Below are 14,901 nucleotides of genomic sequence, written 5' to 3'. Positions count from 1 at the left end.
TTTCAAATGCATAACTTAATTTACAAAATTTAACCCTTTCAGAAATAAAGTGTGTAAAAATACTCAACACTTATGATACACAGCCTAAAATATCATTGAGAATTTAATATTCTATTAGTATTAGTAAAATCTATCCTTTAGAAATTCCAAGTTTAAGAAGAACTTCATGCAGCGTTAATCAAATATTCAATATCATCTTATCATTCACTCTGTAATTTGAGACCCAAAATATTTAAACTAACCCAGTAGAAAAAATTTCTTTTTTAAACCCAGACATTAACCCATTTATAGTTGTAAATACAAGACAAACTCAAAAAGTTTACAATCTTTTACGATCAATCTTTTCTTAATAACCAGGGAATTCCATTTTAGCTCTGAGAAAAAGACTAATTTTGAAGTGATCAGAACTACAAGACACAAACTCAAAAAGGAACATCACTAAATGTTGGTTTTTAATTCTTTAACTCCCAAGATCTGATTGTTGATTCTCCCTTCTAGATGCTACACATTTCTTTGTAAATTAGTAACAAGAATTTGGTGTTAGATTAACAACTTCAACTGGATGAGTTTGAGTTTTCCCATGATCTGTTTGTTGGATGAGGTGAGGATATTAGAGGGAGAAGTTATATGCTGATTACTTTTGGGAGTTAAAGGGTTAAGTGTAAGGCCATATAATCAATCTTTTCCAAATCACCAGGGAATTTCATTTTAGCCCTGATAAAAACCTTATTTTGAAGTGATCAGAACTACAAGTCTATTAATTAAGTAATAAATTATACCTGATGAGCTGGAGTGTTCTCATAAGCTGTTTGCTGTATTAAATGTATGGATACTATAAGTTACATGGTAATCACTACTGGGAGTTAAAGGGTTAATGCAAATTTTACCTTTCTTTCATAACTTGGATATTCTTCTTTTCTTGGTCATATTACCATTACAGATCTATAAAACAAATAAATGTACACAGTACCCTTCCTTGATAGCAGACTCTATGTCTAATAATATCAGGTACTTCTGAACTGATTTTAATCAGTAATCAACTTGTATTTGAGATGATGAGGAAAGCTTTAATTCCCTCCAAATGGCCTGCCAATCTGAAAACTTGAGACTAACACTGTCACAACAGAATCCATTACGAAGTTTAACATGCACTGAAGAGACGCTTACCCTGGAAAGAGGCCTAGTTAAGATTTCTAAAAGGGGGGGATGGGTGAGAACTGTCTCTCTACACACCCAGGGTACCCACCTAACTACAGTGCATGCCATGCATTTTCAATTCTCATTTTTTTCACCACCTGAATTATTAGATTGTAACAAAAAAAATCATCTGACAACGGATACCAGGAGCACCTAGGCCCCCCCTTTCTGGCCACGCCACTGTTATAACTGTCTATCATATTTCATATTTTTCTTCTAATAATGAGTTCTATAGACTATTCGTCTCTGAGCTCTTATCTTTAAATTACTGTGCCTTGACTATTGTAATAACACACTGTTGCACGTAAGTCCTATCAAGGTTTGTTATATTTGTCAAAATCAGATGAACTTTAGAATCAGGTCGTAAAATATTCCACCCAAGTTACACCAAAAATATATTTTTCTGAAACATGAACGTTCGTAAAAAACATTAATTTGCCTCTCACTATCAAAAGTAATATAAATATAAATTTTATGGATGATTCATCTTTATGCAATATCAGTTGAGTGTCAGATACGATCTGGGAATACATTGCTTTTGCCTCACTTGGCTCTTTGAGTGCTTAAGAAAAATCGAGCCAAATTCTTAACCAACTAAATCCAAAACTAAAATCTGTCAGTACGTAGTCACTCTCGTTTTTACGCGCTTTTAATTTGCGTTCCCACCGGCTTCTAGCTTTTTTTTCACCTTTCTGAATAGATATTATGAAAAACGTGATTTTCTTCGAGCCAAACTGAAGCTCAATGAGCTCTATCAACATAAAAAAGTTACACTATTTCATCTAAGTTTTCATAGTTAGCTAAGTTTGCTTGTTCAGACCAGGCCGGGTACCGCGCATTATCCATCTCAGAAGCCAGTTGGTTTCCCTCCACCAGTTTGTGGCTTGTTCCACCAATCACAGCTTTGCATTCAGGACATTTGCTTGTCTCCATGGCGCCGCCGCACTCACCAATTGCATAGACATGTCCACGGGGACATTTGAACCAATGACCCTTAGACAGACCGATTGCTTTCACAATCTGCCTCTTTTCTTCTGGAGTCAACGGGTTAAGAGCAGGCTCAGTCCTCCTGAATACGAAAATATTATTGTTTCTCATGAAGAATTTAGTATTTAGATTTACGACACGAGGCGAATCGCTACTATTTAAAGGAGGTGTAATTAGAACTTTGCTGGCACTATCAACCGATCACTATAGGGAGCAGTTATGTTTTTTGTGTCAAACTTTGAAAGATGCTTGAATTACAGGAAAAAACAAATACAATGTATCATTTCCCCTACATTACTTTACAACTTTGACCAATATCATGCAATAAACTGGAAAGACAACGTACATACAAAGGCATATATGCCAACTCTCCCGGATACAGAGCCAATTTTCCGCTCTCCGTACGGGTGACCAAAACTCCCGGATAAAGGGAAGTTTGGATCAGTTGCTCGCAAAAACCTAAGGTTTAAGCTCCATATGTTCCAAAATTCCAAAATCACCCGGCTTCTGATGCTTGTATTACGGTTTCTGGCTTCATTTTCTCGCGTGTTGCGCGTTGTTCGTTGCAAACAAAAAAGAGAGTTTCTTTTTTGCTACTCCTATATAAGCGAGAGTCTGATTGGATGAGTATTCAACCAATTGAAGTCTCTGACAGATATATCCACGTTTTTCCCGCGAAATTGCTCGGTGGGGGGAGTAGGGGGTCCAAATAAAAAAGAAAGTTCCCGGGGGGATCGCTTTGGCGAATTTGGTCGGGGATGCTGGTCCGAAAAAAAATATCCAGATTCGAGATCTCTAGAGATTGGCATCTCTGCAAAGGTTCCATTCCAAAACTATTTTTGTTAGGAATGTCCTTGTGCTACATTTGAGTCTCACAAAGAATGAAAAGTAGTAAGTTAATACTTCATTAGCTTACATGCATATTGAGAAAATTGCGCAATTTGTTGTTAAAAACGTACCTTATCGTTTCAATATTTTTCATCAGTTTTTCCAGGCGCTCGTCTATTATGCGTTTACCGCTGGACAACTGCTCCTTTACTGCAGTGAACATCTCTTCGCAACTTTCATCTAGCTTTAGTTCCAGGCTCTTGACATCATGACTCAGTAAACAGAATTCGAGTTGGAGATTGAGTCTGGAGAATTCTGTGTTGATGTCTTGTAGTTCTCTGTGCGTTACTCTGAAGGACATGAAACGCTTTTCGAGATAGCTCAGCTCATTTTTCACGTGATCACCTGTCCAAGAGAAAATCGATGTCCATTGCTTACTGTATGTCAATCGGGTGTGTACTTCTTCACAGTTACCGGGTGTATTCAAATTGATGTGTCACGACAAGGCAAACAGCACTTTTCTTTGAGTCAGGAGCTCATTACTGGAGCCCAGTAATGGGCTCCTCTTTGAGTAGATCAGCAGTACTACCCTACGGTACCCAAATAATTGAGAGAGAGAGGAGGGAAAGAGAGAGAGAGAGAGAGAGAGAGAGAGAGAGAGAGAGAGAGAGAGAGAGAGAGAGAGAGAGAGAGAGAGAGAGAGAGAGAGAGTGAGGGGGGAAGGGAGGGAGAGAGAGAGGGAGGGGGAGAGGGAGGGCATGTTCAAATTTCTTTGATGTCATGTGAGTTTGTCTTAGTTTGGTAAATTATTCAAACGGCGAAGAAACTTCAATAACGACAAATACAGACTTACTTTCTAGGCTATTCTCTTTGCAGATCTCCATCGGGATCTTACCGAGGTTCTTCTTTATTTTGGCGCGCATGAAACATAACCGCTCCATCAGAGTCACTTGGTTCTCTATGAGGGCAATCTTTACTTCATTTTCTTTGATAGAAACCATAAGTTGATCGTCATATTTCAGCAGCCCAGCAACAGACTTCCTCAGTGTCATCAACGATTGTTCCTGTCTTTCACCTCTTAACTTTGTTTCCAAACTTTCCAGACGCTGTTCAAGGTCAGACTTTTTCTTCTGCAAGTCATGACTCGCCGTTTTTGATATATTCCACATTGCTATCTTCACCTTCTGTATGTCGTGAATCTGCTGCTTGATAATGGCACTGTATCGCAGGCACGTGCGGATTGGAACCAAACAGCGTGGACACACTTTTGTTTGTATCACGTGAGATCCAGTCGCTTCATCTTGTGACATATCCATGTATCTAAAAAAGGGAAACGAAGTATAGGATTATAGGATCTCAAAACGGAGGAAACACAAAATGGTTGAAAAGATACCAAACCAAGCCCAAAAAGCAAAAAAGAAGTAAACCAACCAAGGCTTCCCAAACATCATTTACCAAATCTACCCATGGACCTCAGCAACGATGGTACCTTGACATGACATTAGCCTTTTGAAAATGGTTACAAGATCAAAATCATAACGAGAAATATTATAAAAAAGAACATTGTTTTCACGATCAAAGCACCTATTATGAGTTTGAAAAGATCTTACAAGACGCATCACTGGGCTATGAGCTATAATGTGAAAAACTCCCTACAATTCCATTTATAGTTGAATAGGCCACAGGTATTCGAAAAACAAAATACCAAGTTATTATGAGTACCTATCAAGATCAGACACTGCGAAGATGTGTTGGCAGTCTGGGAGCCTGATAAACCGGGCATCTACCTCGTCCTCGCCACCGAGGAATATGTCTGTAATTTCAGATGCGTCGTCATTTTTCATGCAGACGACACAAATGCACTCCTTCTCGCACATCAAACCGCGACATACGTGATTGCATGACAAGATTTTCTTGCATGGCACGTCACATCTCCGTCTTTCGCATACTTCGTGACACTGCTTGTAACACTTGTGATGTTGACATTCCCACGAGCACGGATAACGACATGGCAAGCACAGCTCTCCGCACGCTCTACCACATTTACTGTCCCCGCAGCTAATTTCGCAGGTCCTAGGACACGGTGGGCACGGGATGCTGCATCGCTCCTTGCAGACGTGAGAGCACACTAGACTGCGTTTACATTCCTCTTCACAGCGCTTGTGAAGTCGTCCCAAACGACAATCGCCACACTTCCCGGAGCACTCGTGACCGCATTCCAAGTTGCCACCACATGGCGCTGTACAATCTGATGGAGTGGCCCAGCAAGCAATAGTGACTTCATGTCCGCATGGCCAATCCCCCTTCGATATTTTCTTGAGCTCATTGCATTTGGCGGTGCAAGGCTGCGAACAGCGGGCTTGGCAACGATGGCCACAGGAGAGGGTTTTATCACACCTTTCTTGGCATTCCAGTTCTTTTACGTTGGTACTACATGTTGTATTCTTTACAACGTGACCACACATTGGTAAAACTTTGTCTACCAGTTCCCAACAGTACTCCATACAAGGATCTTTACAAGGATTTAAGCACGGGTGACCACACTTGTTGAGGGTCCTTCCGCAAGGCTCATCACAGATGTAATTCTCGTGTTTAGTGTCACGTGGATGACACTGTTGTTTACATACATGACCACAATTCAGACGCACCATGCATGACCTCAGACATCCCCCGGAGGGAGCCTTCTCGCTGAAATCTTCGGCTGTTTCGGCTGTATTTTCTTCTCGATGAGTTTGGCACAAAAGGGGCAGTCCGTTGCCAATGTTACCACTCTTCTCCAAGTCGTTCACAATTTTTTTCCATATCTCACCTGCGTCCAAGAGAAGGGCAAAATTTCCAATACAATAAAAACCCTTTCTGGCACGGGATAGAGCCACGCATGCGCGATTTACGATCTTCAAGAATCCAGCATTTCCATCCTTGTTGCTGCGTACGAGCGAGAGAAGAATGATGTCATTCTCTTGGCCTTGAAAGTTGTCGACCGTCTTCAGACACACATGTTTGAGTTCTTGACTATTTCTCTCGAGAAGGCAGTCTCTGATGGCAAACATCTGCCCCGTGTAAGTTGTCAAAAGGGTAATCTGATTGGCTGCATACCCTTGCTGTAATAAATAATAGCACAATGCGACTAAAAACGTGGCTTCGTGTTTGTTCACATGGCTGTGTGAGTCTTCACAAGGATTCTCTAAATGACTGTGGTTGATAAAGAACATGTTCTTCTTGATGCCTTTGATGTCTTCGTATTTCGTTACCGATTCGTGGTTCTGGAGATCATCATAAATATGTTTCATCAAGGCGGCAATTTCAGGTCTCATACGATGCTGTATATTGAGAGTCTCGCAGTGAAGACCGACTTTAACCATTCTCTCGAACAGTGACACATCCAGATTGTAATTCTTAGCGAGGTCATAGACTTGTGGTTTAGGTCTTAGTTGCTGATGATCTCCAATCAAAATCAAGTGCTGACAGCCTTGTGTCAGCGACGTAATTGTGTGAGCCTCTAGCACTTCAGCAGCTTCTTCAATCAGAATGATTTGGGGGCGAATCCGTTGTAGAATGCGGCGGTATTTGGCAGCACCAGTGGTTGTCATGCCAATAACACGTGCATCACGAAGAACCCTGTACTCCCTATCAGTAGTAAGTTCGGCTTCACGGGACAATGCTTCTTCGTATACTTCTTGAAATGTTTTCAAGTGTTCTTTTTGTTTGATCTCCAATCTTTGAACCCACAGTTTGTACAACCTCCAGCGATCTCTCCTCGACAACTGTTCAACATGACGGATTTTTTGTTCTTGGCTTCTGGTCATTGCCTCGTTGTTTGTGAGATTTCTCCTAACATAATTCGGATTTTTAGCATCTTGCATGGACAGGACGATTATGCTACTCAATTTTACGCTCTCCTCTGAAGATTCATCATCGTCAAAGATGAAACCTGGCGTGGCAAACTCCATGCGGAAATCATTTCGTCGATGGTAATCCTCTGAGCTAGATCTTTGAATTGTTCCTTCCCTTTCTATGTCCAGCCATCTTACCAGCTCTTCATTGATTGGTCGGTTTCTGGCCACGGTACGAAACTGTTGGAAATGTCTTTCCTTAACACAGCCCTGGTTGTAAAGCTCTTGCAGTGACAAAATTGCCGTTCGTGAGGCCTTTAGTAGGAAAGTGGAACGCTTATAGCGCCTTTTGTGGTCTTCGATTTCTCTCTTAGCTGTTCTTCGAACTTGGCGAGTTGCCACATCTGTTATGAACTTTTCGAGTCGTAGACATTGTGCCAACGAATAATCGTTTAATTTTTCATTTCTACTGCGGCCACCGACACGAACAACACCTGTCAAAAGTGAGAGAAGCGGGTTAACCCTTTAACTTCCGTTAGTGACCAAGATAGAATTTCTCCTTACGATATCTATAAAAAATTAATATCATGCAGACAAGTGATGAGAATAAAGAAAGTTATCCTTTACACCCTAATATCATCATGCATATTCTCCCTATTGTTCATCATACGTTTCTTAAGGTGCTTACAAGGAGAATTTGTTTAAGAGCATCTTTAGTTGGTGATCATTTCCTTTATTCTCTTGACCTTTCTGTGTGATTCAGAAGAGGTATCGCAAGGAGACATCAGATGCTAATCACTCTTAGGGGTGAAAGGAATAAAGAAAATAGTTTGAACTTACCTTTCATTGGTAGGAGACCCTCCAGGAACTGGTCTAGAGCGTGATTCGTGTAGGATACCATAAGGATGGGAGAGTTCCCCTCGCCGTTCTGCCAAATAGAGGCGTTTTCCAAGAAAGCTCGGGCGATCTTCAAGCCAACGTACGTTTTCCCAGTGCCTGGGGGTCCTTGGATGACCGCGAACTCTTTGGTTAGCGCCAATTTAAAAGCACGCATCTGTGACTCGTTGAAGCCAAGTATGTTACTGTCTGGCCAATCGAAGGACGGTTCGTCGGTCCTTGCAACTTCCAGACTGTACGAGGAATCGGTCATGGTTGCGCCTGCGACTTGTGACTCGCCCTCCTGTGGGCGTGCAGCGGTAGCTTTCGAAGTTTTAGATTTTTTAGCGGGGGAGTGTCTACAAAGAGCAGTGAAGTCAAACGGGATCGGTTCTCCTTGTCTCTCTCTCTGATACTTGGGAGCTTCAACATTTTGAACACATTCCACAATGTATTTCTGGAAAGGAAATTCTTCAGGCTTTATATTCTTCATTGCTTCTAAAACATGTCTGTATGCTTCGAAATACGCCGGTGACTCTATCATGACAAACTCTTCTCTCTCCTTGACAAAAACGGCTATTTCTTCTTTATCAACGTTTTGAAAACGTACGTCTAATTCGCCTACACTGAGGTCTCGAGGATTTCGTTCTTCTATTGTGGCCAAGACGAGTGACTTAAAATCATCTGAAGAAAGGCACACTAGAGAACCAAACTTAAGTCGCTTGGATCTCTCCCAGTTCACTTTCTTCACTTTGGAATGATTCGAGTTAAGCCGGATTCTGTAAAGCAGGCCTTTCCTGTTACATACGGGATATTGGACAGTGACCCTCTTGTAAACAGAGATCTTGTTAATGCGTTTGGACTTTTCTTCAGCGCCCGGTTCCAAGGAGTTGTTTTCCTTTGTCAATTGCTTTATACCATCTCGAAGAGGTTTCACGAAGTCTTCTCTTAGGAGACGAAACTGTACATCTAGATAATGATCCAAGTCATTGTATTTTCTTTCGGTGATATTCTTGCGAAGGAAGGGTTTGGAACAAAGATCTACCGCCTGAGGGATGACGCTTAATTCTCTGAAACTTTGCGGTGGTTCCACATCTGATTCCTGATCATGTGCAGACCTTGAAAGCCGAATTACTTCATTTTTCAATTCTTTCAGGTGCTGGATCTTTTTCTTAAGATCGTTGATATCTTGGATGAGATTTTTTTCCTTGAGTTCATCCAGTGATACAATAAGCTGTGCCAAAGGAAGCTTATTTACTAAGCTCTCACCAAATGTTGGAATGAGGACACGAAAAATCTCCGTCAGATCATTCAGCACACAGATGCGGCTGTTCTCGTCTTTCCAGCAATCAGAGTGAGGCATGTCGTCGATAAAACTGGAAAGAACTGTCCCTGTCCAGAACTTTACCGTGGCGGAGGACCGAAGCAAGTTTTCTGCATTTTTGGCCACGAGGTTGTTCCTTGAGCACAGCAAACGAAAAGCACGAATAACCAGCTTTAACAAGTCGGGTCGTATTTCGTCTTGAGCCAACAGCGCCTCGAACCTCTTAGATTTACTAACTAAGCCTAAAATAGCATTTTCTGGGACTCCCTCTTTACAAATGTCTTCCAAATATTTGAATCCTATTGGAGATGGTGCACTGTTCGTGTCCTCTCTACGATCTGTTCGTCGTCGTTTCGGGGCGTGATGGTCGGTCTTCGAATTATCTTCGTAGCCGCGCTTCCGACCGTTCCGATTATCACGAGACATCTATAAGGGGAAGTAGTCAAATAAGGATAACAAAAGAGGAATATGGTAGGAATTCCTTTATAAAAGGACTTCAACCTTTGAACCCGAAAAAATATGTCCCTAAAAATATGTCCCTAAAATGCAAAGGCAAACGATTAAATAAGTACTTTGCTTTAGCATCTTACTTAGTGAAGCTTGAATTACCAGCTGTATTAAACCAATAAAAACAGGCAAATGATGCAGTATTGTGAGGTTTAGTGCCAAAGTTTCTTGTCAGTTGTCATCGACCTGCATGCCAAGTTTAGTCTCATAGCAAGATTTTTTTTCAAAAATAATATCCTTCACCTCCTATTTTTTTATCTTCATTCTTCAAGAGATATTTTTTAATTTGTGGGGCAAATATATCGCAACACATTTATTGGTATGATCTGTTAAAACCAAAAGAAGCATCAAAAGAGGTAAGAAGCAGTTAATTTAATTTAAATAGGGTAACACTGAGATAAAAACAACCCGGTGAACCTTTGGCCCTCACGTTATGCCTGCCTGCCTGCCCAAACAGGCTCTCCAAGAGTTGAGTCAAATTTTTTCGCAATTATTTGCTCATAGTTGACCGTAAAATGATAACAATCACTCAGAACTTCTATTTAACTTTGAAAAGGTGTTTTCGACCGGTTTCTTTACCGTTCCTCTTTGAGGCTCATCGACCACGTTTAACAGTTGTTAAGTGCTTTATGTAAATGGTGAAGGTTTCTTGAATAACATTATGTGCATTATGGATTATTTGCTAACACGCTGACTTGGTGATCAGTTAATGTATTGTCTGAAAGGTTTTTAAGGTATTTTTCATTTTTAATTTTTCAGGAGAGTCTGGGCCACGTCCTTAACAATATGAGCCGCGTAGGTTGAAAAGGTCATAGACAGGCCTCGATCCGCGCTTTTTCAAATCCGCCCAGAATACCGATTTTCTACACTTTAACAAAAATCCACAAACCTTTGCCAGTGGATAGACCGATTATATCGGGCTGCGAAGGACCAACTGAAAGGATATCATCCTTTGTGGATCATTTATTACAGCCTATTGCTCAAAAACAAAAATCCTATCTCAAAGATACAACTGATTTCATCAACTTTATAGAGAAAACGCAAGTGTCAAATGATACTATTTTAGTATCAATGGATGTAACAAGCTTGTACACAAACATCCCACAAGAAGAGGGTATCACAATAGTATGCCAAGCATACGAAAAATACGACAATAACAGCCCTCCCATTCCGTCCCACTACTTAAAACAAATGCTCGGGCTTATACTGAAAGAAAATTCGTTCCAGTTCAACGGAGTAAACTATCTCCAATGTTTTGGAACTGCCATGGGAACACGAATGGCGGTTGCTTTCGCCAATCTCTTTATGGCAGAAATTGAAACAAAACTGCTTCACCAAAGCAGTATCAAGCCGAGAGTATGGAAGCATTACATTGACGACGTTTTCTCCCTGTGGGATGTTCGTAAACAAGACATTGATCTATTCATAGAACAAGCTAACACGTTCCATCCAACTATAAAGTTCACGGCTGAAATCTCAGAGACTGAAATCACATTCTTAGACACGGTTGTCTACAAAGGTGAAAGAAATTTCCAGGAGGCCATGTGTAATTTCAAAACACGACTTGAAGCACGTGGTTACCCAAAAAGCCTAATTGAAAAAACGTTATCTGAGGTCTCGTTTGCCGCAAGGCGGTCGACACTTAAAAAACAAACCAAAAAAACTAAAGGCAAAATATTGCCTTTTGTGACAGCATACCACCCAGGGGTTAAAAAATTTACAACAAATACTGATGCAAGAATGGAACCTCATCCAAAATCAGCCACTGCTGAAAACAATTTACAAAACGCCTCCGATTATATCATACAAAAGAGGTAAATCGCTCAAAGACATACTCGTCAGAGCGAAGCTTTCATTAAAGGCTTTTGCGTCGGAAACGTAAAACCATACAGGGGAGTCTGTGTAGGCCTGTCTATGACCTTTAACATCTATGTGAAAAGAAAATGAATGTTTTTTGGGTTTACATGCCCTTTAATACTATGCAATATACACACTGAAAAATTTTGCATACAAGCATGTCTCTCTCTCTCTATATATATATATATATATATATAAATTATAGTAATTATAGTGATCACTAAATGTAACTCTAGCTAAAAGCGTGCTTACGATCGAAACGATTGTTTCAGAGTGGTTTCGCAACAATCCAATAATGCCAACCTTGCCAAACTTGGCTACAGGACTGCAGCTTTAACTTACCTTTAGGCGAGTTACATGTTCTTATCCATGAACAGAAAAACAACAACGATCAGTGAGACTTAAAAGCTCAGAGTATCCCTTAATTGCGAAGGAGACATAATTCACATTAAATTCTCAATCCTCAGAAATTCACTCTTTCTGTTTGATTTTTCTCTGGAATTTGCCGCATGACGTAAAAGACTAATAAAATGCATATTTGCGGTAATTTCATTGGTTCGATATTTTTAGATAGATATGGCATCAATTCTGAGAAATATTAAAGTTCCTGTTCCGATTTACTGGGAATTTGCGAATACTCTAGAAATGCCGGTGCTTGAAAAATGTTGCCAATGTGCTTTTCTGTTTGTTGAAATCATCACAAAACCGGGCAGACAATACTCTCGTTCCCAGAAAATTATTTGCTTTTAGGTTCTTCGGCGAATGTAAACGAGTGGCTCTGGGAACGGAACTGTTCAGTAAAGGAATTTCCCGAGGGATAGGGAAAACGTGGATTTTACATTTCTTTGTGAAGGTAATTTTTTTTAAGCTTCCGGTGTTTTCATTATCCACGTCCTGTATTGATCTTCTGTTCTCATAACATCGCAAAAAGAAGAGCCGACAACTCGCAAACTTCTTTAAAAAAATAACTAGAGATAGCATGCATCTTGATCAAATTAAAATCCCCCCCCCCCCACCTCCCTCATTCCATAGCTTGGAAAGGATCTTCTTGTAGAAAGGAGTTCTATACTAGAGTCTTAACTGCATTGAGGGAGAGAGGAATCAAGTTGATTTTTTACATAGTAAATTAAACTTTTCCTGTATGAAGGGGACGGACGGGGTAGGGGGGGGTCTCACACATTCTGAACCCCTCCCCTCTTAGCTTCATTACCAAATGATCAGTCTTGGGTGCATCTGTCGTAGTCCTCCTCAGTTCCTCTAGAATTAGGGGACTGGGATCAGTAAGTTTTTCTTAGTTAGGAAAATGTTGTTAAGGGTGTCATACACAAGCGTGAAGTCCCTGCAACCTCTCCCTGTAGGAAATCCCTTGAAATCCAAAGGACATCATATCTCATGAATTACAAGTTCCCATCACTTCTTCCGTCGTTTCAAAGAAATTTTCCCTATAGGAATCTTTTAAGTAACACTAAGGATCACCAACCTGAAGACTCTTGTTTGCCAAGACTAGTTGCAGATAATTGTCCTTGCAATTGTAGGAACTGTAATGAGAATAAATTTCTCTCATGAAAAATGTATCCATTACAATGCATCCGTTACATTGTCCACATATTTTGACTTCACTTCGCAACTTAAAAGTGACCAGAACAGGTAGACCAGACTTTTCCCAAAAGGATGGGAAACCTGTGATCAACCAGCACTATGAGACCAAATCATTATTTATACTTACCACCCTAATTTTGCCACTGGAATATTTACAAAACATCAAGAGACTTTGGAAAAAACCCTACAACTTGTTTACCAAGCCAGCCTGGTCAGCACTTCCTAACTAGTTGTAAAGTTCCCAATGACACCTAGAGAACTGCTTTTGATTACTTTAACAGTTACTGTATTCAAATGTTTCTTTATGGCACAAAGAAAGTCATTTACATAATGCAAATGCATACAAAATTTAACCCTTCCAGAAATAAACTGTGTACAAATACTCGACACTCAAATTATGATAAACTGCCTAAAAAAGTATTGAGAATTTAATGTTTTAATAAGTATTAGTAGAATCTATCCTCAAGAAATTCCAAGTTTTTAAGAAAAAAAACTTCATGCAGCCCTAATCAAATATTTAATATCATCCCATCATTCACTGTGTAATTTGAGACCCAAAAATTTTAAACTAACCCAGTAGGAAACATTTTATTTTTAATAAACAGGCAATAACCCATTTATAGATGTAAACACAAGGCACAAACTCAAAAAGGAACATAAGTACATGTTGGTTTTAAGTGTAAGGCCTTACAATTAATCTTTTCTAAATCACCAGGGAAATTCATTTTAGCTCTGATAAGAAACTTATTTTAAAGTGATCAGAACTACAAGTCTATAGAAGAGAAAATGGAGAGAAAAGTAGGTTAGAGTCTTAACCTTTAAACTCCTATTAGTGACCAAGACAAAATTTCTCCTTACACTATCAATAAAATATCAAGTAGACAAGTGACGAGAATGAATCACTTGAATGAAATGAAAAGAAAAGTATCAATTAGGGGATTATTAGTTGATCAAATACCAAATGCTCCAATCTAACACCACAAGATTTATATGGCAGACAGTAAGGAGAATTATTAACGAGATCTTGGGAGTTAAGGGTTAAGGGACATAAAAAAAGCTGACAGAATGCACCATACTCCCTCCCCACCCACCCTCTCTGAGCTTCCTTGCCTTAATCCCTGAGTTCCCATCACTTTTGTCATGAAAACACGTCTTATCCTGGCTTAAAGATAACTGTATTAATGTTGAAACATTGACAGAATGGGATGTAATTTTTGGGAGACTTGATGTTAAAGAAGACTCAATTTCAATTAATCATATCTCATATTGTATATTATATATACTCTAAAAAGTGCCAAAATCTTCTCATGTCTCGAGGTTTCATTGCCTGGACTAGAACTAATTAAAAAATTGAGCTCCAAATTATCAGAGAAAAAATAGGAAAAACTACCTAAAGCACTGGCTTAGGACAGGTGGAAGTAGAAAAAAAAAAAGAATAGATTTATGGTTTGGCATGAATAAAATTGGATTGAAACTCTTTAGATGATGTATTTCCTCTGAAGGCCTCTTTCATGGTGGAGGTACAAGTGTTACTATTATTTTAGGCTTATGTGCATGTGAGCAAGTCCTCTTGGCCTCCCTTTAGAGCAAGAATTTCCTGATCCATAAACATGTTTTAGAGGCCAGAAAGGCTAATTGACATAAATGTAAAAGAAATATTAACTCTTTAAAGCCTAAGGGTGACTAGCATCAGATTTCTCCCCACAATATCCCCCGACTCACATATGATGGCCATGAGAATAAAGGAGATGATCACCAACAAAAGAAACTCTTAACTGGTAAACAAATTCTCCTTGTCTGCACCCTTGGAAATGTATAAAAAGCAGTACGGAGAATATGCATACTGATTTTAGGATGTAAATGGTTAAGTCCACCATCTATGAAAGAGGTCTA

The 14,901-nt window shown here is 39.7% G+C and overlaps 1 protein-coding gene and 1 pseudogene across 1 annotated transcript; one reads left to right on the top strand and one right to left on the bottom strand.

Annotated features, from left to right (window-relative positions):
- Positions 1 to 92: 92 nt before the first annotated feature.
- Positions 93 to 12,333, bottom strand: LOC149034832 (NFX1-type zinc finger-containing protein 1-like). The gene is made up of 6 exons (XM_089194718.1): positions 11,752 to 12,333; positions 7,686 to 9,471; positions 4,735 to 7,339; positions 3,866 to 4,332; positions 3,144 to 3,417; positions 93 to 2,266 (listed from the first exon to the last, which is right to left on the bottom strand). The coding sequence occupies exons 2-6, from the start codon at positions 9,469 to 9,471 to the stop codon at positions 1,966 to 1,968; spliced, it is 5,433 nt and encodes a 1,810-aa protein (XP_089050844.1). The 5' UTR covers positions 11,752 to 12,333; the 3' UTR covers positions 93 to 1,965.
- LOC149034833 (uncharacterized) lies at positions 9,688 to 11,739 on the top strand (annotated as a pseudogene).
- Positions 12,334 to 14,901: the final 2,568 nt, after the last annotated feature.

The sequence above is a fragment of the Pocillopora damicornis genome, chromosome 14 (assembly GCF_964200805.1).
Source record: "Pocillopora damicornis chromosome 14, jaPocDami1.2, whole genome shotgun sequence".
Classification (NCBI taxonomy): Eukaryota; Metazoa; Cnidaria; class Anthozoa; order Scleractinia; family Pocilloporidae; genus Pocillopora; species Pocillopora damicornis.
Note: the sequence above shows the minus strand (reverse complement) of the source record. Positions and strands in the feature narration are given on the sequence as shown.

Excerpts from the sequence above, each read along its gene's own strand:
- LOC149034832 (XM_089194718.1), bottom strand. The coding sequence starts at position 9,471 with ATGTCTCGTGATAATCGGAACGGTCGGAAGCGCGGCTACGAAGATAAT. Across the intron at positions 4,333-4,734 it reads GCAGTGTCTGATCTTGATAG|ATACATGGATATGTCACAAG; the intron begins GTACTCATAATA and ends TCCCTTTTTTAG. Across the intron at positions 2,267-3,143 it reads AAAAATATTGAAACGATAAG|GAGGACTGAGCCTGCTCTTA; the intron begins GTACGTTTTTAA and ends TTTCGTATTCAG.